This window comes from Salvelinus alpinus, chromosome 19 (genome assembly GCF_045679555.1).
Source record: "Salvelinus alpinus chromosome 19, SLU_Salpinus.1, whole genome shotgun sequence".
NCBI classification, from domain to species: Eukaryota; Metazoa; Chordata; class Actinopteri; order Salmoniformes; family Salmonidae; genus Salvelinus; species Salvelinus alpinus.
Window position 1 is genome coordinate 49,053,753 of NC_092104.1, and position 26,918 is coordinate 49,080,670.

The 26,918-nt window shown below is 44.8% G+C and overlaps 1 protein-coding gene across 13 annotated transcripts in view; it reads left to right on the forward strand.

Annotated features, from left to right (window-relative positions):
• LOC139545765 (cotranscriptional regulator ARB2A homolog) overlaps positions 1 to 26,918 on the forward strand; it is a 199,689-nt gene that overhangs the window by 67,918 nt on the left and 104,853 nt on the right. For 12 of the 13 annotated variants that reach the window (XM_071353913.1, XM_071353906.1, XM_071353910.1 and 9 more), the window contains exons 7-8: positions 202 to 417; positions 24,002 to 24,121. In XM_071353913.1, coding sequence (XP_071210014.1) covers positions 202 to 417; positions 24,002 to 24,121 — 336 coding nt within the window. The remainder of the gene's footprint in view (positions 1 to 201; positions 418 to 24,001; positions 24,122 to 26,918) is intronic. The other variant, XM_071353918.1, reaches the window with a different exon arrangement.

The following is a 26,918-nucleotide window of genomic DNA, read 5'->3' on the forward strand; positions in this document are numbered from 1 at the left end:
CTCTCCCCTACCACCCTGGCACAGATGCCTCTCACTATTGGCACAATCATCCAGTTGACGCCCATACAATAATCAAAGTGAGTTATTGTATGGGCGTCAACTGCATTCACCTAAACACACGTGCACACACAGCCAGAGACACAGAAGTGAGTCGGAGGCGGATGCGTGGAATCTCTAACATTTGTGTGTGTTGTCTTCCAGGAAGGCTACAGTGTGATGGTGCTCAACCCCAATGAGAACCACCTGGAGGTGGAGAGGCCGGCCAAGCCCACGCCCCTGCTCTCCCCCGAGGCCTCGGACGAACCCGCCGAGAAGAGAGAGCGCAAGGACGACCGGGAGAGCAAGAAGAAGAGGGACTTCTACGAGAAGTACCGCAACCCGCAGAAGGAGAGCGAGACAGAGCAGATCCCCATACGGGTGAGCGAGGGAGGGGCGGTGGTGGAGGGGGATAAGGAAGTGATAGACAGCGACCTAAAAAAAAAGGATGGGGGAGGTGGATGGGGAGAGTTTGGGATCGAGGGAGGTGGAGAAAGGAGAGGGTTACAGAGGGAGGAAGGAAGGGAGGGTGAAGAGGGCGAGAGAGGGAAAGAGAGGCTCTCTTGTGTGGTCAGGCTGTGTGCAGTGTTAACCACATGGCGCGCTCTCTCTCTCTTTCAATTTTCTCTTTCTTTCTTTCTCTCTCGCTCGCTCGTCAGAGCAGCTCTGTCCCCTCAAACTGTTGACCGCTGGGATTATGGTCTTCCAAACACACACCATATATACACCACCTCATCACACACACACTAGCACATCACGCACACACTAGCACGTCACACATAGTCCACCTTCCCATACTCTCGTTCTTCGTCTCTGATTGATAATGGAATATTTCAGTGATCAAAACAAATACGTCCACCGTTATAGGAAATGGAATCAAAGGTGCCTCAATTCAGTCCTTCCGTCACACCTAACATAACCGGACTAAGGTGACGTCATCTTCAAAGGCTTTGACCTGTCGTCCATCCACACAGACTTTGTTTCTCTTTACGCGGTAGAGCGTTTGTAGGGTGGTCTGTAGAAGGCCAGTTGTTGGTTTGAACGTGACGAGAATGTAAGGGGGCGCTATCCTCTTTGTCTCCTCTCAAGGCTGATGGCTGTAGCGTCACACCAGTGTTGCGTGTACATGTGCGGGCGTGTGCATACGCGTCCATAGGTTTTTGTGTTTGTGCTGTGCGTTCGTGCACGTGAATGTTTGCGTGTGAGAGATGCCACTCGGTTGCCTCTGACGGGCCTTGTGGTCTCACTGGGACTGACGGGCTGTGTGTGAGCTGTCAACAGTGCCTCTCTTCGCTCCGCCTGGCTCTCCTGATAGTACCTCTACCACACTCTAATATGGGCTCATTAGCAGTAGCGCTTTAGCTTACTCTGTTATATCGCAAAAGCGTCTGCTAAATGCCATATACATGATTATATTATCGCCTTAAAGATGGCTTCAAGCCCCCATCATCACTGTCTAGCTCACTCTTACATTAGACATGTTTTTTTGGAGTAAACTTAAAGAAGTCATCTTTGTGTTAATTTTTAGAGTCTGTTTAATCGGATGTGGCACAGTATTGCACAGGTTGCTTACACATTTGCACGTTGTTAGATGCGTATGCACTAGGGTTCAATATTTTCCCGGTATTTTACAAATGTTCCATCCTAACAATAAATCACTTTTCTCCCGGGTAACCCGGTATTTCCCGCCAAAACCAGAAGTGTCATTCAAAAATGATAAACCATATACAATACCAGTCAAAAGTTTGGACACACCTACTCATTCCAGGGTTTTTATTTATTTTTACTATTTTCTACATTGTAGAATAATAGTGAAGACATCAAAACTATGAAATAACACATATGGAATCATGTAGTAACCAAAAAAGTGTTTTATATTTGAGATTCTTCAAAGTAGCCACCCTTTGCCTTGATGACAGCTTTGCACACTCTTGGAATTCTCTCAACCAGCTTCAGTCACCTGGAATGCATTTCAATTAACAGGTGGGTGTTGTTAAAAGTTCATTTGTGGAATTTCTTTCCTTCTTAATACGTTTGAACCAATCAGTTGTGTTGTGACAAGGTAGGGGTGGTATACAGAAGATAGCCATATTTGGTAAAAGACCAAGTCCATATTATGTCAAGAACAGCTCAAATAAGCAAAGAGAAATGGCAATCCACCGTTACTTTAAGACATGAAGGTCAGTCAATCTGGAAGTGCAGTCGCAAAAACGATCAAGTGCTATGATGAAACTGGCTTTCTTGAGGACCGCCACAGGAAAGGAAGACCCAGAGTTACCTCTGCTGCAGAGGATATGTTCATTAGGTAACTGCACTTCTGATTGCAGCACAAATAAATGCTTCACAGAGTTCAAGTAACAGACACATCTCAACATCAACTGTTCAGAGGAGACTGCATGAATCAGGCCTTCATGGTCAAATTTCTGCATAGAAAATGTCCCTCTACTGAAGGACACCAATAATAAAGCAATGGACATTAGACTGGTGGAAATCTGTCCTTTGGTCTGATGAGTCCAAATTTGTTGTTTGTTCATTCCTTCCTCGCTTTCAACAGTCAAATTGAAATAAGTTTCGCTGTCCTTATCTTCGTCATTCTAATGACATCCTTGAATAATACAGGACCAGAATTAGATGTAGAAGGCTTTCTCTTTTCTTCCCCCAGATTGGATGGTTATGGGTCTGAATAAATAACTGCTATAGCCTACCGCCATCGTGCGTTCGCTCTTATTTCAAACTACCCGTGAGTTCTATTGGGTGCTACATTTAACATTCAGCAAACAACAGCTTCAAATATTCTGTTGGTATATGAAATGCTAAAGTGATGTCCAGCAAGCTATTCTAGTCTATCTTTTCCTGCATGGGACTCCAAGAGCTAAGGAGCTTTTTTTTTAAGGAGAGGCCAGCGGAGCACATGTTATTGTTCAAGAGACAGAGGCTAGAAGTTAGACGCTTATTATGCATAACCCATCATGAATTAGCTAAATATAAGACTAATACCGCATTGCATGTATTACCTGAAAGAGGTAGGCTAGGACTTCTATATATAGGGTTGTATATCAATCTAGAACAGGATGATCTATTTTGCGTGCAATTTGAATGGAATTGATGGAAAGAGGCCAAGGCTGTGAGAGAGTGCTCGCACGTGCACTGATTTAACGCAACGATAGTGGAGTGAAACACGGTTTTAGAACTCTGCGGGTGCAAAGTAAAAACTAAGGTGACCCCCGAAAGCCAGATGGAGACGGTAATTTTGACACACATTTGGTCTTTATATTAGTTGTAGCAGAAAAAAAACTGTAAAGTTTCCGTGACGGGATGATAGGTCTGCATGCATTGTGAACTCAAATCAAAATCAAATTGTATTAGTGACTTGTGCTGAATACAACCGTACAGTGAAATGCTTACTTACAAGCCCCTAACCAACAATGCAGTTTAAAAAAAAAGAGTTATTAAAGTGACTATGCAAGTAACAGACACATCTCAATGATGATAACAACAGAGAGTGGCAGCAGTGTAAAAGGGGGGGGGGGCAATGCAAATAGTCTGGGTAGCCATTTGATTAGGTGTTCAGGAGTCTTATGGTTTGGGGGTAGAAGCTGTTTAGAAGCCTCTTGGACCTAGACTTGGCGCTCCGGTACCGCTTGCTGTGCGGTAGCAGAGAGAACAGTCTATGAGTAGAGTGGCTGGAGTCTGACAATTGTTAGGGCCTTCCTCTGACACCGCCTGGTATAGAGGTCCTGGATGGCAGGAAGCTTGGCTGGGCCGTTCGCACTACCCTCTGTAGTGCCTTGCGGTCGGAGGCTGAGCATTTGCCATACCAGGCAGTGATGAAACCAGTCAGGATGCTCTCGATGGTGCAGCTGTAGAACGTTTTGAGGAACTGAGGACCCATGCCAAATCTTTTGAGTCTCCTGAGGGGGAATAGGTTTTGTTGTGCCCTCTTCACGACTGTCTTGGTGTGCTTGGACCATTTTAGTTTGTTGGTGATGTGGACACCAAGGAACTTGAAGCTCTCATCCTGCTCCACTGCAGCCCCATCGTTAAGAATGGGGGCATGCTCGGTCCTCTTTTTCCTGTAGTCCACAATCATCTCCTTTGTCTTGCTCACGTTGAGGGAGAGGTTGTTGTCCTGGCACCACATGGCCAGGACCACAACTGCGCTCCATACCGAGATGGTGTGTTCCCACCCAGAGTGTTGATGATTCATCATGCCATAGAGAAGAGAGATTTAGACAGATTTAGACACATATAATTTAACAGTTCCATTTCACGCCATGCTGTTCATTTAAATGTTTTTTTTTACAATTTACCGGTTTCTCACAGTTATTTATCCCGGAAAAGGGAAGGGTTTTGGCAGTAAACAGTAAAAAAAATGGTTCCCGCCATTCAACCCTAGTATGTACAAACACATGCACAGATACAAGCATGCACGCGCGCACACACACAACACATACATTATAACACAAGGATCAAGGCTCTTAAGTGTCACCTCTGATATTGACCTCTGGATGTTTTTTTGTGTGTGAGGGAGGGTGTGTGTTTTGTATTTATTAGTGATCCCCATTAGCTGTTGCCAAGGCAGCAGCTACTCTTCCTCGGGTCCAAACACATTAAGGCACTTACATCCCACAACAACAAAAAACAACTAAAAAGTACGTAATGTAACATTATTTCACCACTACATATCTACCATACAAAAGTTATAATACCACCATACAACAACATTACAATGTACGTGGGTGTAAAGTGCGTGTGTGCGTTTGTATGCGTGTGTCTCTCTTCGCTGTCCGATTTGTTCCATAAGGTGCAATTCTATCTGTTTTTAAATCAGATTTTACTGCTTGCATGAGTTACTTGATGTGGAATAGAGTTCCATGTAGTCATGGCTCTGTGTAGTGCTGTGCGTGTCTCAGAGTCTGTTCTGGACTTGAGGACTATGAAAAGACCCCTTCTGGCATGTCTTGTGGGGTATGCATGGATGTCTGAGCTGTGTGCTAGTCATCTGAACAGACAGCTCAGTGCTTTCAACATGTCAATACCTCTCACAAAGACTAGTAGTGATGCAGTCAATCTCTCCTCTCGAGCCAGGATAGATTGACATGCATGTAATCGATGTTAGCTCTCCATGTACTGGCTCTCCAAGGGCCAGACCTGCTGCTCTGTATGTATCTCTTTGTGACACTTGGCCATATGACTGGGCAGTAGTCCAGGTGTGACAAAACTAGGGCCCGTAGGACTTGTTTTGTTGATAGCAATGTCAAGAAAGCAGAGTAGCCCTTTATTACGGACAGATCTCTGCCCATCTTAGCTACCGTTGCATCAATATGTTTTGACCATGACAGTCCTCAACTTGCTCAATTTCCATATTATTCATTACAAAATGTAGTTGAGGTTTAAGGGTTTAGTAAATGGTTTGTCCCAAATACAATGCTTTTAGTTTTTTTTAAATATTTAGTGCTATCTTATTACTTGCCCCCCCATTCTAAAACTGACTGCAGCTCTTTGTTAAGTGTCACAGGGATTTCACTTGCTGTGGTAGCTGACATGTACAGTGTTGAGTCATCAGCATACATAGACACACAGGCTTTACTCAGTGGCAAGTCATTAGTAAAGATTGAAAAAAGAAAGGGGCCTAGACAACTGCCCTGGGGAATGCCCGACTCTACCTGGATTATGTTGGAGTTAGACAGGTAACTCTCAATTAGTCAGGTAACTCTCAATCCACGATATAGCAGGGGATGTAAAGCCATAACACACAAATATTTTTTGCAGTAGATTATGATCAGTAATGTTAAACGCTGTACTGAAGTCTATCAAAACAGCTTCTTATTATCAGTTTCTTTCAGCCAAACACCAGTAATTTGTGTAAGTGCAATACATGTTGAGTGCCCTTCCCTATAAGCGTGCTGAAAGTCAGTTGTTAATTTGTTAACTGTGAAATAGCATTGTATCTGGTCAAACACAATTGTTTCCAAAAGTTTACTAAAGGTTGGTAGCAGGCTGTTTGTGCGACTGTGTGTGTGTGTTACAGAGGGAGAGAGGTCAGACCTAGTGAGGAGCAGAAAGATAGAGCTGTGTGAGCATATCATCAGAGAGGAGATGAAGAGGAAGAGCCCATATTAATATCTTAATAAATATTTCAACTGGAATATCTCCAAAATCACATAATGAGGAGACTCTCTCTCTTTCTCTCGCTCTGTCTCCCTCCCTTTTTTTCGCTCTCTCTCACTCTGTCTCCCTCCCTTTCTCTCTCTCTCGCTCTCTCTCTCGTTCTCTCTGAAACATTTTGCACTTTGTGATGCTAGCAGCGTGAGATCGTTAGTGCAGTCCCACCCAAGGTTTTTCCAGTTCTGCAGGAGGCCATACAATATTTTTCACACTTTGGCATTAGCCTATAGTTGGGTCGTTCCACCAATTCAGTGCCTTTTGAGATGTGTAACTTGGTGCAAAAAAACTTTTGATTTCACCTAATTTTAGCATTCTAGCATAAAGAGCACATGTTTATTGTAATAAAAAATATGTTTTCCCATCTCAAGAGGTTTTAAATAAAATGTCTATAGTAAGAGCCTATAAAGTGCCAAATACAGTAACGGGGGTGACGATTTCATCTTAAATCAGCCATAAATCCTTTTTTGACAGGGGAAATGGATTTAAGCAGCACACCTGCTTTTACACTATGATTTGACAATTAGATGTTCAATGTAAAGAAAAGAAATGTATCTATAGTTTCACCATATTAAATCGACTTCAGTTCACATAAGTAAAAAAAATAATGTTTTTACCTTAAAATGAAACACTAATTACATAAACAATAGTCTTCAGAAATGACTTTTGTCAAAACAACAAAATATCTAGGGCTTTACAATGATGGTGAAAACCTCCAAACATTTCGGGGTGAAGTGTGTTAAAAATCTTCCTTGAAGAATGGGGGGGGGGGGGGGCTTCCTACATACAGTGCATCTACATAAAATATAAATAAATATATATAGGGGAAACACTGTGGATGGCTGCCAAAGCGCCGAGACAAGGGCACACTGACAGCAGTGACTGGCGGTTTGCGTGTGTGTGTGCCCGCATGCATGTGCATATATGTGTATGTTGTGTGTGTGTGTGTCTACAAATTCTATATCTATGATTTTAAAACTCAGAAGTACATCATCCTTATGCAATATACAGGTAACCGCCAAAATAAAGGAAGCAGGTGCTTACACACAGGTGTGGTTCCTGAGTTAATTAAGCAATTAACATCCCATCATGCTTAGGGTACTATGTAAAAATGTCCTAGTTGCCCATTATTTTGGCTACTGTGGCTAGAAGAAGAGGTCTGTGACTTTTAAAGAGGGATCTAAAAGGGGGTTTAAAGGGTTTGTCTGTCTGTCTGTCTGTGTGTGTGTCTGTCTGTCTGTGTCACCAGATCTCAACCCAACACTTATGGGAGATTGTGGAGCGACGCCTGAGACAGTGTTTTCCATCAACAAAACAATGGAATTTCTCATGGAAGAATGATGTCACATCCCTCCAATAGAGTTCCAGACACTTGTAGAATCTATGCTAGGGTGCATTGAAGCTGTTCTGGCTCGTGGTGGCCCAATGCCCTATTAAGACACTTTATGTTGGTGTTTTGTTTATTTGGGCAGTTACCTGTATGTCATGGTCATTTCGTCATGACTTTAAACATGATTTACTAAAATAATCATGGGTAATACAAGGTCCTTGTGTGATTGGTTGACGTTTTAATTATTCCAAGCACTCCTCTCTGATGCGGTGTTCTCTTCTGATATAGTTTGGGCTTGTTGCTGTTGAGTTTGATCGATGAAGAGATACCCCAGGATGAGTCTTCTTTGGGGCCATACGGCACAGTGACCTCTGCCCTTTGAACTGTGACCTTAGACTCAGCAGCGTGTTAGTTTATTTGAGCCCCTCTCTCAATCGGCCCCGCCCCTTCTCCCTAGGACCTAGCTCGTCACTGCACCTCCTCAGTCACTCCCTTGCTTTGGAGTAAGCTTTCACACAAACACTCTCTCACACTCACACACACACACACACACACACACACACACACAGGTGTAGAGTAGTATGCAGCAAAATGCAGGGGGGGTGGAAATTAGAATGTATAGGGTGATGGGGGGGTAATAGTAAAAACAAGATGGAGAGGAGTAAAGGTTCAGGACAGAGTGACCATGAACCCATCACCGTATCCAGGAGGATAGCAGTACAGTAAACAGTGTTAAACGCTCTAATTGACCTTACTCTTTGTGTATTTATACCTCCTGTTATCATTTTTTTCTTTTTTTCCCTCTCTGCTTGGGATGGGCCCTTAAGTAAGCATGTTTACCGAGCATATGACGCATACAAATTTGATTTGATTCATGCTCATTAAGATAACATCCCCTAAATAGCTCTTTTTACACTAGAACCGCCAAAGGCCAACGGCCACTGACGTTTGATTTTGTAAATAAATAAAAGCCCCTCACAAAAGCATTGTCCTGCTCCTTCCCTAACTTTTCCTACATGGTTTTTATTTGACATTTTGTCCGAATTTTGAAATCACAAACAGAAAAGTATTTCGAGCCTTTTTAACAGTTTTTTTTTTTTGACACCTAATTCCTAACTTAACCCGTCAAGACAATGTGCTGTAGGATGTCGGTACCCAGCCAGGCGCTAATGCGTCTCTCTATCCTCACTGAATGAATGATGAATGGGTGGTAATTGTGCACCTTACTTCACAATTGAATTTAAATTAGGCCTAACTGAATGATAAGGAGGGTGAGGAGGTTGATTTAATTTAGAAAGACAATAGTGTAATGATGAGTTTGTGTTATGCCTATTTGTCAGTGTTGGCGCCCGTGTTAATCATTTGACCACGCACCTTGCGGGTTGATACCGCTCTCTTTTAGGTTTTACTTTGGAAAAGAAGCGGTTACAGGACTGCTTTATTTACTGTAACTATAATTACTAATCACATTTATTGTAAGTGTAACCGAAAACATGCTATATGTTGCAGTAGGCCTTTAGAATAATGCAAAACATATCCTTGACTCTATCCTACTTGATGAGCGGGAAACAAACGACGCACATCGATACTACACTTTCAAATTCTTTATTTTGAACCTTTTATTTAACCAGGCAAGTCGGTTAAGAACACATTCTTATTTACAGTGACGGCCTGCCCCGGTCAAACCCGGACGACGCCGGGCCTGAACTATACCGAAACTAATTTCGCACATAATAAGAGTTAGCCTATAGACAAGATGAAATGATCTATCAGATGAGCATATTGTTTAGTTTCTACTACACTTATCAAATAACTCTCATAATTCAAGAGGCGCAGCTCTGTTTCCAAATGTCATTTTTCCCCAAAATATCCGCGCTGTGTCTACGTTCAGCACATGACCACTGGCTCGGCAGCATTGCTCTGGTTAGTAGGCAAAAACGAGTAACGTAATAAAATGTAAATATGCTATTCTGTGGTCAGTGGATGAATGGGCGATAGAAACCAGATAGAAACTGATAAAGGTGCGTGTGACTTCAATGAACTGAATGATGATGATGAGGGTGATTGACTTTTATTGATCTGAAAGATGGTGAAAAGGATAACTGAATTTAGGCCAATAGTGGAATGATGAAGACTTGTGGACGGTCTAATTATTTTATTATGAAAGCCTGGAAATTGTATATAATCTCCCCTCTGAGAGTCAAATCAGACACTGAGTACTGCATACAACGTTCACAATGGCAAGCCGAACCAATCGAATGGGGAATTGAGATGAGTTGGACTCGGGTGGAGGATCGGACGTTGAGCTTGAGATCGACGATGCTGATGAAGAGTCTTCGTCTGATTATGATAACTTTGAGCTGCCGATGCCTGAGCCTCGCCGAAGAAAAACCAGAACAGAGCCAACTGCCACGGTGAAACAGGAGTCTGGGAGGGGTGGCACGGTTTGGGTAGAAAATAGAGATGAGAGCGCAACAGGAAGGTGGCCTTCCCAGAATATAAGAGAAGGCTCCACGCCTCATGCGTACGGACAAATTGCTCGTGCACTCAACGGTTTCTTTTGTTTCTGAGACATGCAGATGTTGCAGCTTATCAGAGACGTGGAAACAGAAAAGGGTACGTTCCGTTCCGTCTGCGCAGAACAACATACCGGTGGAGCTGTACTCCACATCAGTGATGGAGAGTGGTAAAGCAACACTCACGGTGTGCAGATGTAAAAGAAATAAGAGGGTTTGCATCCTGAGCATCCCAGTGTCCCAGTGACCAGAAGAAGAAACCGGAGACGGTGACAGACTGCGATCGCACAAAGGTGTATATCTCTGCAACATACAGATATCTTTTCCATCTTTCACCAAATATAATTTTATTTTATTACATTAATATTATTATTACTATCAGTATTATTATTGTATATCATTTGAACCTATTCTATGCAGTAGATCGGTGTGGATGCACTCAACCAGATGGCAAGACTGTACACCGTAGAAGGCGGTACTTGCCGCAAGGCCTGACGTGGCTGCTATCAACACGCAATGCCTTGACAAGACAGTCAGCAGGAGAGATTTCATCATGGATCATGTATGTGAGCTTCGTGAGAACCACCAAGATAGAAGCTACAGCCGCTAAGCAGGTCACCAAAGCAGCAGGTCCTGCTGTCCCTCTTCCCCATAGCACCACAGCTCCCACTCGGGGGGGTGGTGGGGGGGGAGAAGACATAATGTCAAGTTGGCAGGTGCACACGAAACAAGGCCCATGAAAGTGCAACCGATTTTGTTTGTGGGGGCTTGCTCACGGAAAGTCCCGAAGCTGTGTGCTGACTGTGGGCCCGAAGCATAAAGAGAAGGCGAGATTGATTCATGCTAAAGGCATGGGTATAAGGGCACAACACAGTGTCCGACACAATGACTGTTGTTATATCTTGTCAAGAATATATTTCCACAAATATTTATTTTTGCAATTGTTCATGCGTTGGTGCTTTTTCATTTCTACTTTGTCAGAAGAAGCTGTAACTGGACTTTGTTCATTTCTATAACTCTATTACTAATCAAATCTAAAAAATGAAGTGGATCAAATGGATTACATTGTAATGTTTTTATTGTAAGCGATACGGTAATAGGCTATAGGACTCCATTTTTTTTCTCGGACTTTGTGGAGTTACACAAAACACATCCTTGACTCAATCTAAACAAATAACTCTTGTTCATTTTTGTACATTTCTACACATGTCTTCGTGCGACGAGTCCTTTGACCGTTTGTCAAGTGTTGGCGCTTCTGTTCGTGCACCTTCGTGTTGATGTGCATCTGATGCTAAAGGAGACACCCGGCAACGTTCTCTAGCGGGTAGTGTTAAGGAGATCCCCAGGAACGAAACTTTACTCTCTCTCTCTCTCTCTCTGTGTGGGTGTGTGTGTGGGTGTGTGCGTAGGGCTGTGATGATTTGGTGTTTTTCTTCTTCACCCCTCTTAGTCAGGCCGGGTGGGGGATCAAATCAAGCCTCTTTAGCAGGGGTTTTTCATCTATTCTATTGGCATTGGGATACCCCCTCTGCCCCTCTTCTAACCCCCACTGTGGAGCGGGACCACCTGCGCAAAGCCACACAGTCCCATACATACACACACACACACGCATACACAGTGGGGTGCCGCACACACACACACACACAGTGGGGTCCTACACACACACACACACACAGCCAGCCCCCAGATAGAGTTGAGTTGATTAATACGCTTCCTTACACACATTAATAAGCCCTTAACTGCTTTTAGGATTCTTACTTTTTAGCCCCTGGTTCATAGTGTGTAACCTCTCAACCTTGGCTAATCTCTCCTCTCTTAGAGATCACAGTCCATTGGCCCATGTTTAGTGATGTCGGCCGAATGACAGAGAGAAAGGGAGAGGATGGGGGGAGGGATGGAGGGAGATGTGGAAAGAGGGGTGCTCCTAGCACTTTGCCATATAGAAGTTTGGGAGTTCACTTTACTCTGAATTTTAGCACTAATCCAGTTACCTATTTTCTGTCAGCCAAGCGGAGGAATAGCAGGAACAAAACCCACATTCATGGCTTAAGAAGCTTCCAAAGATTTCACTCAAGGCTGACTGGCTCGGATTAGGCCAGCAGCTTCTGGAAAAAGAGCAAGGGGACAAAAAACAGACTGGAGCCTTTCTTTAAGCGCCACTTATTCTTGTAAATGACTGGAATAGTTTTTTTTATTTTTTTCCCCTTCTCCGTCGTCTCGCTTTTTCTCGCGTCTCGTATTGTTGCATTTTAAAAAAAAACGTTCATAGAGAGAGATGGAAAGAGAGGGAGAGGCCCTCGTGTGTTTCTTTTCTTTCCCCCATCCTTTATTCATCTCTCGAGTGCCATCTCTTGAAGTGTAAGATCCTTATGATTGCGAAGTGAAAGCTTTTGAGTCAAACATTTGAGTCCTCCCCCCCCCCCTCCTCCATTTCTCTTTTAAAGCGTTCGCCGGGACAATAACTCTCCAGCAACAATGGCACTCCATTTCGGCAATGTTTTCACATTTTGTCTTTTCTGTTTTTATACAGTTATGTACTTACACACATCTGTCAAATTCCGTGTCGGCTACTGGAATCGCAGCACAGTGCACACCATACATAACACACTGTTTTTGTGTACTGTATTGCTTGGCTAGAAAAAGCGGATGGTTCCTTGTATTTACGTTACTGTAGAAAGCATTGACTATAGAAACACTTCTAGATGTTTTTCTCAATGGTTTCACTGAAGGTCACTGAAGAAAACAGAACCTGGTATGTTGGGAATTGCATTGAGGGGCTGCTTTTTGTTTCAGATGGTGAATGTGTGCCACGGGGGTCATAGACAGGTTTTGAAGGCGTGCACAGTGTGTATGTAAGAGTGAGCACCATCCATTATTTAGGCCTGGTTTCTCCATGGTTTCCTCGTGTTTCTCTAGTCCGCCAGGGGCAGTGGGATTCGTGTCCAGGGCCGTGTTTATGAGATGTACTGTTTCCCAGTGCCTGCCTGCAACATCATGCCCTGAGGATTCCTACACACTTACACACTCTCGTTCAAACACACACACACACACACACACACACACACACACACACACACACACACACACAGTGGATATGTATTCCAGCTTGGTTCCAAAGGATAGCGCTGCGAAGCCACGCTCGGTGTCACCTTCACCCCCGCCAACTCTCACTTTGCGCCGGTGCAATTATGCTGTTGTGCCTTATTTGACCTTTGACCCCTGCTAGAGCCAGGATGTGATGCTCAGCATATCCAAGGACAGGGAGGGACTCTGGGAGCAACTTCATTAGCCTCTCAACTCTGCGCACTTGGCCATCGTTAAGGTCAATGACCAGGATCTTTGGCAATTCACCTGCAGCAGAGCGTGTGTGTGTGTGTACACATGGGAGAGAGCCATGTACTGTAGCACCTCTTAGATCACTGCTCCCAATCTTCCAGTCAGGTCAACCATCAAACACATCCATCACTCTCCCCTCTCTTCCCCTCGTCCCTCACCCTCCACCATAGCCCAACTGCAGCCTCTGGTCAAGCTCGAGCAAACGCTGGCATGTCTGCCTGCCCGCACTCCTTTACCTGATGTCAATTAATGGCTTCAAGTAATTTCGTCTGACAATCCCCGTTCCCAGCGAGAGGCTATAGCAGACATGTCACTGAGATGACCTTTGCGCCCATGTGCAGCCAAGAGCAGGTTTTTTTCTCTTCTTAAGAATTTCAGACAAACCAGGAAACTTCCTTTTGTGCTTTGTTAATGAGTTATCGATTTGAAACAATGCCCTGGCAAATATTGTCTGATTAGCTTGACTCCAGCAAGGTCACAGTGCTATAGAGTCTCAATGCGATCATCTTTTGGGTATTTGAGCACGTGCACACACACACACACACACACACACACACACTTTGTGTCCGTGCATCTCTGTCTCTCACTCAGTCTAACACGCCACTCTCCCTTCTTCTTTCTTTCTTCTCTCTCTCTCTCTGGCAACTTGACTTTCCATAGGCACTACTTGCTAATTACCCACAATGTTACAGTAGTCCCCCCCCCCCCCCCCCCTCCATCTCTGCCACTAATTTGCTCCATATCGTCTCCTCAGCCTGTCTTCGTACGATTCCCAGACAGACTTTGTCTGGAAGGAAAGCGTCTGAAAGCGTCTGAAGGGGAAGAGCGCTGGAGAGAGAGAACACCTGACGAGTCCTTGTCCAAGACGTTGATTTAGAATTCAATTGCAAACAGGCGTTTGAGTGAAGGTCCACATCCTAATAGCGTCGGTGTTAATACCAAGCTATGTAATTACCTGCGCCCGCCGCTTGTTTACTATTTAATAATTAGCCCAAATGAAAAATAATTCACTTACCCGCGCTGTAAGGGACATGTTAAATATTCAAATGAGCGGGCTTCAGGTGTGTTTACACACGCGCACAGAGAGAGATTGAATGAGAGAGAGAGGTGTACATGACCTGTGGCTTGGCATTTGGAAATCACTGACCTAACTTCTATTGCTCTCTGTCTCTCTTACCCCCCCAGCATCCCTCTCACTCTCTTTATCTATCACTCTCAAGCGCTTTTTAGACAGACAGCGGAATATCGCAAAGTGGCTAGTGCCTTCACACACATCATTTTTTAGAACTAACCCAAGATTGACAACAGCCTGTCGTTTCCAATGGGAGCAAATTAATCATAGTAGGCAGAACAAGCAAGGAGGATGGCAGAACCAAGCACGATCTAGCGAGATCCTATTGGCGTGTTCTAGCATGTATTTGGATATTTCCGTTAGGGAACGCCTACTCTGTGAAGTGCACGTGGGCAATAAATCAAATCAACCTTGCACTCCTTCTAAACAACACCATCTTTTGAAACTTTGGGAAAGTCTAGAAAACGTAGCCCTCTCTGTTCGTAACAGATTTTAGTTTTGGGAACAGAAAACTGTATTGAGATCAAAAATGTTTAATTGAGGAGAAAATGTGCAGAATGTCGGCCAAAATTCATCTCCTACCACTGCCGGCCACTGGGCTTCCTCTCATCACCATATTTAGTGTTAAATGGAAATGCTAACCGGATGCCTCATATATATTCCCCCCCTTGAAACATCTGGCTCATTGTTCGATCTGCGGTGACAGCCCACAGTCTATGTGACAGCCGACCGGTGACCATAGCAACGGAATTAACAAACATTATCGACGTGCGAAAAAACTATTCATTTTAAACGTGCCTGTAAACTGATTGTGTTAGCCAGCTATCTAGCTAGAGTGGGCAAGTTAGCTGATCCTGCTGTTGGACGTACATGCTAACATATCACCATGCAGGCTACATATTCTACTGGTCAATAACGACGGCACCACTAGGGCAACTAGAGCGGAATCCTATTTTCTCTGCCTTGGCTGTGTGGCTTCCACAGGCATGAGCACTGTTGGTTGCTCTGTCGGGATATAATTCCCCGTCCCCCGTCTGCCGGGTGCTGTCTGTCAGGGCCCTTACTCTTGTCAGTGTTGCTGTTGTTTGAGCACCTATAAGTCTTCGTTGCCCAGTGTTTTTCTGACTGTATGAGGGCTATGGTTCTCTTCTTCTGACTACTAGAAAGCTCAAATGGCAGCCTATTCCTTATGCAGTGCACTACTTTTGACCAGGGCCCATAGGGAGCCATTTTTGGAATCAGTCTTAGTCTCTGTAGAGTCCTCTTCCAAGCTTCCCTGGGGTCTTTAGCTTTCACTCTGGTCGTCAGGAGTGACTCCGGCAAAGGGAGAGTGGGAGGGAGAGATGGAGGGGTAGGGGAAGCCCGTAGTGGTTGTTTGTCAGAGTGTGTTGATGCTGTTAAATTCATTGTTTCCTGTGTTGATGGGCTGGTCCGTTTGTCTTGGCGTTGGCGCTGTTATTGTGGCCGTAGCAGGGTGCTCTCCTCTCCCTGCCTCTCATTACTGTCCTGTAAACAGAGAGCAGGAACTAGGGAAGGAAAACACACAGGGAGTTTCTGGAGGACTGTGGGAGTGTGTGGGTCTCAGTGGTGGGGGGGGTAGGATGGGTGGAGAATGGAAAGCGCTGTTAGCCTCTGTAGTGCCGATACTCGTTCTCACAACACAGAGCAAAAGTAGCAAGCTGGGCAAAGTCCGATTCTGACCTGTCGAGGGCGTTGGTCAATAGACACTTTAGTGTGTGTGTGCGTGCGTGCGTGCGTGCGCTCTCGTGCTTGTGTGCAAGCGTACAGTTCCTTCAGAAAGTATTCACACCCCTTGACTTTTTCCACATTTTATTGTATTACAAAGTGGGATTAAAATTGATTGAATTGTATATTTTTTTGTCAACGATCTACACATAATAATCTAACGTCAAAAGTGCAAGAATTATTATATATTTTTTTAATTGATGGAAAATAAAACGCTAATATATCTTCATTAGATAAGTATTCAACCCCCTAAGTCAATGCCAATTTGTAAGTCGCTCTGGATAAGAGCGTCTGCTAAATGACTTAAATGTAAATGTAATACATGTTACACTCACCTTTGGCAGCGATTACAGCAGTGAGTCTTTCTGGGTAAGTCTTTAAGAGCTTTGCACACCTGGAATGTACAATATTTGCCCATTATTCTTTAAAAAATGTGTCAAGCTCTGTCAAGTTGGTTGTTGATCATTGCTAGACAGCCATTTTCAAGTCTTGCCATAGATTTTCAAGCCAATAACACTGTAACTACGCCACTCAGGAACATTCAATGTCGTCTTGGTAAGCAACTCCAGTGTATATTTGGCGTTGTGTTTTAGGTTATTGTCCTGCTGAAATGTGAATTAATCTCCCAGTGCCTGGTGGAAAACAGACTCAACCAGGTATTCCTCTAGGATTTTGCCTGTGCTTATCTCTATTCCATTTATTTTTATTTTTAAAAAACTCTGTAGTACTTTCCGATGACAAGCATACCCATAACATGATGCAGCCACCACCGTTCTTGAAAATATGAAGAGTGGTCGTGTGTTGTGTTGGATTTGCCCCAAACATAATGCATTTTATTCAGGACAAAAAGTGAATTTCTTTGACACATTTTTTTGCAGTATTACTTTAGTGCCTTATTGCAAACAGGATGCATGTTTTGGAATATTTTTTGATGCACTTTTCTCTCTGTCATTTTGTTAGTATTGTGGAGTAATTACAATGTTGTTGGTCCATCCTCAGTTTTCTCCTATCACAGCCATTAAACTCTGTAAATGTTTTAAAGTTACCATTGGCTTCATGGTGAAATCCCTGAGCCTTTCCCTTCTTCTCCGGCAACTGAGTTAGGAAGGGCACCTGTATCTTTGTAGTGGCTGGGTGTATTGATACACCATCCAAAATTTAAAATTAATAACTGCACCATGCTCAAAGGGATATTCAATGTTTGCTTTTTTTTACCCATCTACCAATAGGTGCCCTTATTTGTGAAACATAGGAACAACCTTTCTGCTCTTTGTGGTTGAATCTGTGTTTGAAATTCACTGGTTGACTTAGGGACCTTACAGATAATTGTATTTGTGGGGTACAAAGATGGGGTAGTCATTTAAAAATCATGTTAAACACTATTATTGAACACAGAGTGAGTCCATGCAACTTATTATGACTTGTTAAGCACATTTTTACTCCTGAACTTATTTTTATTGATGTATTATTCTGAGAAAAATATGTATGACAATGTACATAACAATACTCAAACAGAAAGACAAACATGGACGATACAACACATTTGGACAAAACAGTCATCAGCAATGCCATGGTGTACCTAATGCAAAATACATTCGTAGCAAAACATTGTTAGCTTACGTTCTATGGCATATGGAGCATTTTACCCGTATAATAACATATATTTGCTTTAATTAATAGAATTTAATAGATCTCGACTTTATCAAAGAAATATGCCTAAAGAGTTCCCCAACTACCCCTTACTTAGCATCTTCCTCTTTCTTTGATGCTGTTGAGTTTTGTGATTTCTAATAGAAATTGTACTTTCAAGCATGAATTGGACATGGATGTTAGACTGGTGGAAATCCGTCTTTGGTCTGACGAGTCCAAATGTGCGATTTTTGGTTCCAACCGCCGTGTCTTTGTGAGACGAAGAGTAGGTGAACGGATGATCTCTGCATGTGTGGTTCCCACCGTGACGCATGGAGGAGGAAGTGTGATGGTGTGGGGGTGCTTTTCTGGTGACACTGTCAGTGATTTATTTAGAATTCAAGACACACTTAACCAGCATGGAAACCACAGCATTCTGCAGCGATACGCCATCCCATCTGGTTTGCGTTTAGTGGGGCTATCATTTGTTTTTCAACAGGACAATGATCCAACACACCTCCAGGCTGTGTAAGGTCTATTTGACCAAGAAGGAGAGTGATGGAGTGCTGCATCAGATGACCTGGCTTCCAACCTCAACCCAATTGAGATGGTTTGGGAGGAGTTGGACCACAGAGTGAAGGAAAAGCAACCAACAAGTGCTCAGCGTATGTGGGAACTCCTTCAAGACTTTTGAAAAAGCATTCCAGGTGAAGCTGGTTGAGAAAATGCCAAGAGTGTGCAAAGCTGTCATCAATGCAAAGGGTGGCTGCTCTGAAGAATCTAAAATATATTTTGATCTGTTTAACACTTTTTTGGCTACTACATGATTCCCTGTGTGTTATTTTATAGTTTTGATGTCGACACTATTATTCTACAATGTAGGAATTAGTTTAAAAAATAAAGAAAAACCCTTGATGAGTAGGTGTGTCCAAACTTTTCACTGGTACTGTATCTAATATAATCCATCTCCTGTGAATATTTATTATTATGGTTATAATTCATCTGATTACCAGTACGTTTTTTTTGTTGCTTAAGCCATGACTAAAGAAAATACAACTTCCCCAATCACTCTTCCATTTTGCTTCATCTTCATCTGTAGAGTATCTGGGCTCTGGGCTCCCGAGTGGCGCAGCGGTCTAAGGCACTACATCTCAGTGCAAGAGGCGTCACTACAGTACCTGGTTCTAATACAGGCTGTATCACATCCGGCCGTAATTGGGAGTCCAATAGGGCGGCGCACAATTGGCCCAGCGTCGCCGGGTTTGGCCGGAGCAGGCCGTCATTGTAAATAGGAATTTGTTTTTAACTGACTTGCCAAGTTAAATAAAGGTTCAATTAAAAATAAATAAAAGAGTGAGTCTCTTGTAAGCAGATTATATCATACTTTTATCATTTAGCTAGCCTCTTTGCGTTTGCAGTTTTTTGCCATTACAGTTTTAGCTAGCAATGGCTACTCCTGATATACTCATCTAATATTTGTGAATTTCAATTGAAAAGCCAACTTCGTGTACCGACTTCTAATTCCACTATAGTTCATCATAGCCAGTTTAATGCAAAATATGTCCATTTTATTTTCTTGAATAATACAGGTAAATGTGAAGGGCCTTAAGATGAATTTACACAATGTAACAGAACATAGAACAAAAAACAATAACCTACATTTAAACATCGACTGATATGTGCAGTGGGTAGGTTTGTCCGTATTAACATTGTATTTTAATGTCTCCTTTGTGCACAAAGCAAAAGGTAAATAACTAACAGAGTTGTGCTGATTTCAGAATGAAGTATTTTAATCAGTTTAGTAGCCCTGGGCTAGTATTACAGGCAGAGAAGGGATGCAAGGGTTCAGGGAGGTGCTATTCCTGGGAATAGCCAAGGACTTATGTCCTTCTTCTTGTACAAATTCCTATCAATATACAGTTTGACAACAATGAGTCTTACCCTACAGCCCTTCTGTCAGTGCTCCTTGAAGACGGGAAACAGCTTTTGCCATCGCGCAAAGATCTCTAGAGGGTACTGTTTGTTCATCCCAAACGGTTTCCCAGCCAGATGCCGTCCGTGGCTCAGAACCAGCTCCTTCTGCTTCTAATGTTCGAACCTGGCCACGATTGGACTGGGGCCAGTGGGTCGTCTTCCCTAGCTCCCTCCTGACATTGGCTTGGATCTCACCCGGTGGACCAGATGGAAAGAGATGCTCTGCACCGTGTCGTTGTCCAGTTGTAGTTCATTAACCAGGAATGTTTTCCGTGTGTCCTCCACATTTTCTTCTGGCTTTTCAGCTTTTCCGCTCAAGATAAGATTGTTTCTCGTCGACCGGGTGGTTAGGTGCAGGATTTTCTCCTTCATTCGGAAGTTTTCAGTAGTGATGACTTCCACAATTGTTTGTACACCTTTCACAGTTTTCTTCAATACATCAATGTTCTTTTGTGTATTTCTCCAATAAAATGCTTGTGAAATATATTTTTTCCCCCCAACTCTTTCAGATCTTCTATGAGGTTTTCCAGCCGGTCCAACAACACAAGCTTGTTTAGTTATGCGTCAATGGAAGCAAGTAGTTCTTGGTTAGGTGGCGGGGATGGGGGAGAATCTGAAGCGCTGTCAAGTGACCATATAGGTCACTTCGCTGGTTGCGCTGAGCCCTTTTCCCTAAATTTTTCTCTGGATTCCAACTTGAGTACAAACGCCCATATCGTGGACAGGCATGTGTGGTATCCAGTGTTGCTTTGAGTTAGAGGCATGTTTTGTTTTACAAACTAAACTAAATGGTGTGGCTACTATTGATATTAAGCATCTAGTTTAGAAGTTTAAAAAAGCACTCTTTTGTTACAAACCTACCAGAACACTTCACAGCCGAGCGTGCTTAGCCGGGCATGCTCAAAGCATGGGCAGCTGAACTTATTTAGGCTTGAACTTATTTAGGTTTGCCATAACAAAAAGGTTGAATGCGTATTAGCCCAGGACATTTCAGCTTTTCCTTTTTTTGAATAACTTGTCAATATTTCTAAAAACATAATTCCACTTTGACATTATGGGGTATTGTGCGTAGATCCGTGACACAAAATCTGAATTTAATACATTTAGAATTCAGGCTGTAACACAACAAAATGTGGGGAACAATCAAGGGGTGTGAGTTCTTTCTGAAGGCACTTATCTATTATCCATAATCACCTGCTTACAGCCCCTCACTGCGTGCTACCTCCCTGAGTGTTATCTCACAAACCTTTCACTGTCATACAGTACAGTGTGTGGAGCTCTCGGCGGCGTGTGCGTTTGTATTAATTAGCTGGATACCGTGCGAGCTGTCTGTTTCCAGACTGGTTAGGGTAGGACTAAGTTTGAGTGACACTAAACACAAGGCAAACTGTGTGTCTGGGTTTTCAAGACTAGTGTATCAGCCCAGTGTTCCTCGCTGATTACTGACACCAGCACAGAGCAGAGAGAGAGAGGAGCTGTCAACCTGCCCAGCTAGCTAGCGCTGAGACAATCACTCAACACATCGCTCTGCCTCTCCTCCTCTCTTCCACTATCTACTCCATCACTCCTTTTACCCCTTTCTGCTTCCCTTTTTTTTACCACTCCAGAGCCATGCGAGGGAAATTGAGATACAGGTCCACTCTACCTGAACAGATCTTGTGTTTTGAAAGACTTTAGCTTGTGGTGCAAAACGAGACATGATCATCACAGGGCCATGAATGAATTCAAATCAAAGATGAGCAACAGGAATGTACAGATAGATGCATACATGCATCCACATAGGCCATTTCAATTATTATAAATGTTTTACCTTTTATTTAACTAGGCAAGTCAGTTAAGAACAAATTATTATTTAGAATGACGGCCTAGGAACAGTGGGTTAACTACCTTGTTCAGGTGCAGAATGACATATCTTTTTTACCTCAGGGAGTCGATCTAGCAACCTTTTGGTCACTGGCCCAACGCTCTAACCACTAGGCTACCTGCCGCCCCATATCCATAGTGTGTTTATAGTTCTTCAGTCCTGGAGTGTTTAATTGGTATGGTAACAGTTGGACAACTCCCTAGAAGCCTGAGAGGGTCCTCATATTGTACATTCTAGAGGGACTCTATGTACTGTTGGCTACCGTCAACAGTGCCACAATCAATCCACACGCGCACGCACACTCCAAAACGCCAGTGACAGTCATCACTTGAAGATGCTGGCAACAGGTGATCAGTGGGGAATCTGTATGACCTGGCACGCACACATCGGACGACCTGGGGGGAAATGGAAAATAAGTGAAATAAAAAATATAAACTAAACGGGCAGGCGTGTGACAGGAAGCTAGTCTCTGAGGGCGGCCCGCTTCGCAGGAGCTAATTAACCCCGGAAAATAATTACATCAATATGCAAATGAGTGTTTAGATAATGCAACGTGCTATCGGGCCAGATAGTCAATCAGGGGAGGTGGGTGGGCGTGTGGAGCCGTGTGGCGCTATGGGGCCAGGTGTCGGGGCTCTGCGCTCGGGCGATAAGGGGAGACGCTACCTGGTTGCCATGGCGACCACGCCGCCACGGTCACAACGCCGCTGCTAGAGCTCAAAACGAACCAAAAGGAATGTGGAGCGGGCGGAAGCTGGACCTCACAGAGCACTCCTTCATACACAGCACAGCGCCTAGCCATGTAAAGACCCTGGTGCTTTTGTCTATCTATTTTGCTCCTTCCTTCGACTCTGTTATTGACACTGAATATTAAGGCCAATAACACATGATTTAGGACACGAGGGATGTTCAGAAGGTATGTGTGTGTAAGTCCACGCGACCAGCCAACAAGCCCCAGTAGGGTGGGTCAGGTGAAGAGAGGGAGAACAGGTGGTGTAGGTGGAGGGAGGGAGGGTTGGTGGAACTGATTATGAAACAGAGCCCTGTAGATGAAGGGGGACACAGAGAAGGAGAGGAGGGCTTCAAAGGACTTTGATGTCACAGGCCTTCAGGCAGCCAACTTTGCCCCCCCCCCGCCCCCCCCCCCCTCCACCTGCAGTTGATCAGGGCGGGGCATGGCGCAGCGTTTCCCGCTGTTGCATCACCCTCCGTAGAGTCTGTCTCTGAACCCAGCCGCCCTCCCTCCCCATCTCATTACGCCAGCAAACATAAACAAGCCGATGGGTTCATTTACTGTACCTCCACACACACACACACACACTTACGTGCACACACAGTCGCCCCAGCAAAATAACAACAGCCTAACAACAACTAGATTGAAAAGTGTACTTTTTGTCTGTTTTTAATATTCAAAGCTTGGGTGTGAGTGGGTGTAAGCTGTGTCATCAGTGAAATAACATCGCATCTTTCCCTGACATCTATGAAACAGCCATTGCCTCGGATAAACCACTAGATCCCTCAGTCACAGCATAGCATCCAACAATCTCCCCAGACATTTAGTCTAAGTGGGCATGAAGCTTTGTTACTTTTTTACCCCTGTGAGTAAATACCATGCAGGCAGCTTAACCAGACTGTTTTTGCTTTGAAATGGCTTTGGAGTGGCTTCACCAATTGACAGAAAGGGTATTTATTTGGGAATCGATTATCTAGCCTGCTGAGGGTGGATGGAGAATGGCACAAACAATTGCACTTAGTAATGTTCCATTAAAATACAACCCGCGTGGGTGTACTTTATGGTCAGACGAATCCATGGTGTGTACTGTGTGTAGGTGTGTGTGCGTCCTCTCTGTTGTTCCCTCCCCTGACCTTCCCCTGTGTTTGCCCATTACGCCTTTACTGCTGTATAGATGCGCCATCGATCCAGGCACAAATTAAGATTTAAACGTTACGCGACCTATCGAGTTTTACATTTAGGGCATTTGCAATATGCAAGACTTATTGATCCAGCGAGCAGTCCGTGTTTATAAAACACACCCTCTGCCATCTGCGGCGCTTTTTCAAAAAAAAAAATTACATGCTAACTGTGACGGAACTTTCTCTCCCCGAGTTTCACTCTCCCCTTTTTTTCTCTATTTACGTCTCTCAAAAGTTGGTTCACTTTTTAACTCGGATCTTTCTCCCACTTCTTTTCACTGTCCATGACGCACTGACACTGTCTTTCTCAAGTCTTCTTCAATCTCTCGCTGACGCCGTTATAACTCTCTCTGATGTGTTTTTTTGTGTTGTCTTTTGTTTTTGGGGGTGTGACGTGAAGTTCCGTCCTTGTGTTCCAGGAAAACGGCTCCCCAGAGGAACACGTGCTCTACGTGTGGGACCACTTTGTGTCCAAAGCCGCCGCCAGGAACGTCTTTGTCGTGGCGCACAGCTACGGAGGCCTTTCGTTGGTGGAGCTGGTGAGTGGTTGCTTTCTTTCCTCTGCCCCCCCTCCCCCGGCATACTACCTCTGGGACAGTCAGCCAGTGTGGTAGCGTGTGAAATGCGGTGGGATGATTAAAAATAAATAACGTTTAGTTTCTTTGAGAAAGTGCTGCTTCTATAAAGACGCCCGTTCATCCCTGTCCTAGGGCGCAATCCACTTCCTCTCCTCCGCACAACAAGAGCGAGAGAACGAGAGGGAGAAAACGGAGGGAGAACTAGAAAAAGAAACAAGGGTTCTATTAAACCACGCTGCGGAGCATGTAAAAACTGCAAGTCGTGGGAGAGGAGAGGGAAGGTGGGGGGTCTCTGTTGCGTCTGTGTGTCTTTCTAGTGTTGAGAGTCTATGATTAAGTCGAGCCTATATTTTTATTGTGTTGCGCTTATATATACCTCTCAGTGTTGGGTCTCTCAGTGTTTATTATTGACAGCCTGAAAGGCGGGCTCTGCTAGGTGCTAGACTCACAGGGCTCTCTCTCCTTCTGTCTCTCTGCAGTGCTCAGATAGCTAGGCTAGGCTAGGCTAGGTGCTAGGCTCACAGGGATCTCTCTCCTTCTGTCTCTCTGCAGTGCTCAGATAGCTAGGCTAGGCTAGGCTAGGTGCTAGGCTCACAGGGCTCTCTCTCCTTCTGTCTCTCTGCAGTGCTCAGATAGCTAGGCTAGGCTAGGTGCTAGGCTCACAGGGCTCTCTCTCCTTCTGTCTCTCTGCAGTGCTCAGATAGCTAGGCTAGGCTAGGTGCTAGGCTCACAGGGCTCTCTCTCCTTCTGTATCTCTGCAGTGCTCATATAGGTAGGCTAGGTGCTAGACTCACAGGGCTCTCTCTCCTTCTGTCTCTCTGCAGTGCTCAGATAGCTAGGTTAAGTGCTAGACTCACAGGGCTCTCTATCTGCAGTGCTCAGATAGCTAGGCTAGGCTAGGTGTTAGGCTCACAGGGCTCTCTCTCCTTCTGTCTCTGCAGTGCTCAGATAGCTAGGCTAGGTGCTAGACTCACAGGGCTCTCTCTCCTTCTGTCCCTCTGCAGTGCTCAGATAGTTAGGCTAGGCTAGGTGCTAGACTCACAGGGCTCTCCTTCTGTATCTCTGCAGTGCTCATATAGGTAGGCTAGGTGCTAGACTCACAGGGCTCTCTCTCCTTTTGTCTCTGCAGTGCTCAGATAGCTAGGCTAGGCTAGGTGCTAGACTCACAGGGCTCTCTCTCCTTCTGTCTCTGCAGTGCTCAGATAGCTAGGCTAGGCTAGGTGCTAGACTCACAGGGCTCTCTCTCCTTCTGTCTCTCTGCAGTGCTCAGATAGCTAGGCTAGGTGCTAGACTCACAGGGCTCTCTCTCCTTCTGTCTCTCTGCAGTGCTCAGATAGCTAGGCTAGGTGTTAGGCTCACAGGGCTCTCTCTCCTTCTGTCCCTCTGCAGTGCTCAGATAGCTAGGCTAGGTGCTAGACTCACAGGGCTCTCTCTCCTTCTGTCTCTCTGCAGTGCTCAGATAGCTAGGCGCTAGACTCACAGGGCTCTCTCTCCTGCTGTCTCTCTCTGCAGTGCTCAGATAGCTAGGCTAGGCTAGGTGCTAGACTCACAGGGCTCTCTCTCCTTCTGTCCCTCTGCAGTGTTCAGATAGCTAGGCTAGGTGCTAGACTCACAGGGCTCTCTCTCCTGTCCCTCTCTGCAGTGCTCAGATAGCCTAGGCTAAGTGCTAGGCTCACAGGGCTCTCTCGCTGTCCCTCTGCAGTGCTCAGATAGCTAGGCTAGGCTAGGTGCTAGGCTCACAGGGCTCTCTCGCTGTCCCTCTGCAGTGCTCAGATAGCTAGGCTAGGCTAGGTGTTATGCTCACAGGGCTCTCTCTCCTTCTGTCCCTCTGCAGTGCTCAGATAGCTAGGCTAGGTGTTAGGCTCACAGGGCTCTCTCTCCTTCTGTCCCTCTCTGCAGTGCTCAGATAGCTAGGCTAGGCTAGGTGCTAGGCTCACAGGGCTCTCTCTCCTTCTGTCTCTCTCTGCAGTGCTCAGATAGCTAGGCTAGGTGGTAAGTGCGCTAGGCTCACACAGCTCTCTCTCTCTCTCTGACAGCTGGTGCAGGAGCCTGGTGGTGATCATAGCTCTTTGATCTGTTGGATACTGGTAGACTCTCCATGAACCCACGTTATTTAAAGCATCTCTTTCCTCTGCTTTTGAAGAGGGGGAGGGTAGCGGAGGGTAGGTGAGGAGAAGGGTAGTGGGGGGGTGGGCGGTGTGGGTACTTGTCCCACTGGTAATTCCAGGAATATATATTGTTTCTCCTGTAAACCTACTCTTTTTTTTGTTTTGTATTTTGTAATTTTAATTTGCCTGCTAAATATTCATGTGGTGTTTTGTCCGTGACAGCTATCCTCCCCCGGCTCTGTGTGTGCCAAGGATGGTGTGGTCTCTCTCTCTCTCTCTCTCTCTCGTGTGTTTAAATATGTGTGATTTTCCCTATCACCTGGGTCTCTACCTTGTGCCTGTGTCCTGTGACAATGGGGTCATAGCTCCCTCACTCCTCCTTCCCGCACCCCAACCCTCACCCTCTCTGGACTAGCCATGACTCCTGACCCCTAGGGGGCATTGAGGCCAGCTAGCCTTGGAGCAAAGGGTCAGCCATCCCACCAAGACCCCCAGGCCAGACAGCCCTCCCTCCCCAAGCTATCCCCTGACAGCCCCACTCCACTGCACTGACATAGGTAAGCAGGTAGCGGTTAAGAGCGTTGGGCCAGTAAATAAAAGATTGCTGGTTTGAATCCTAGAGCATCTGTTGATGTGGCCTTGAGCAAGGC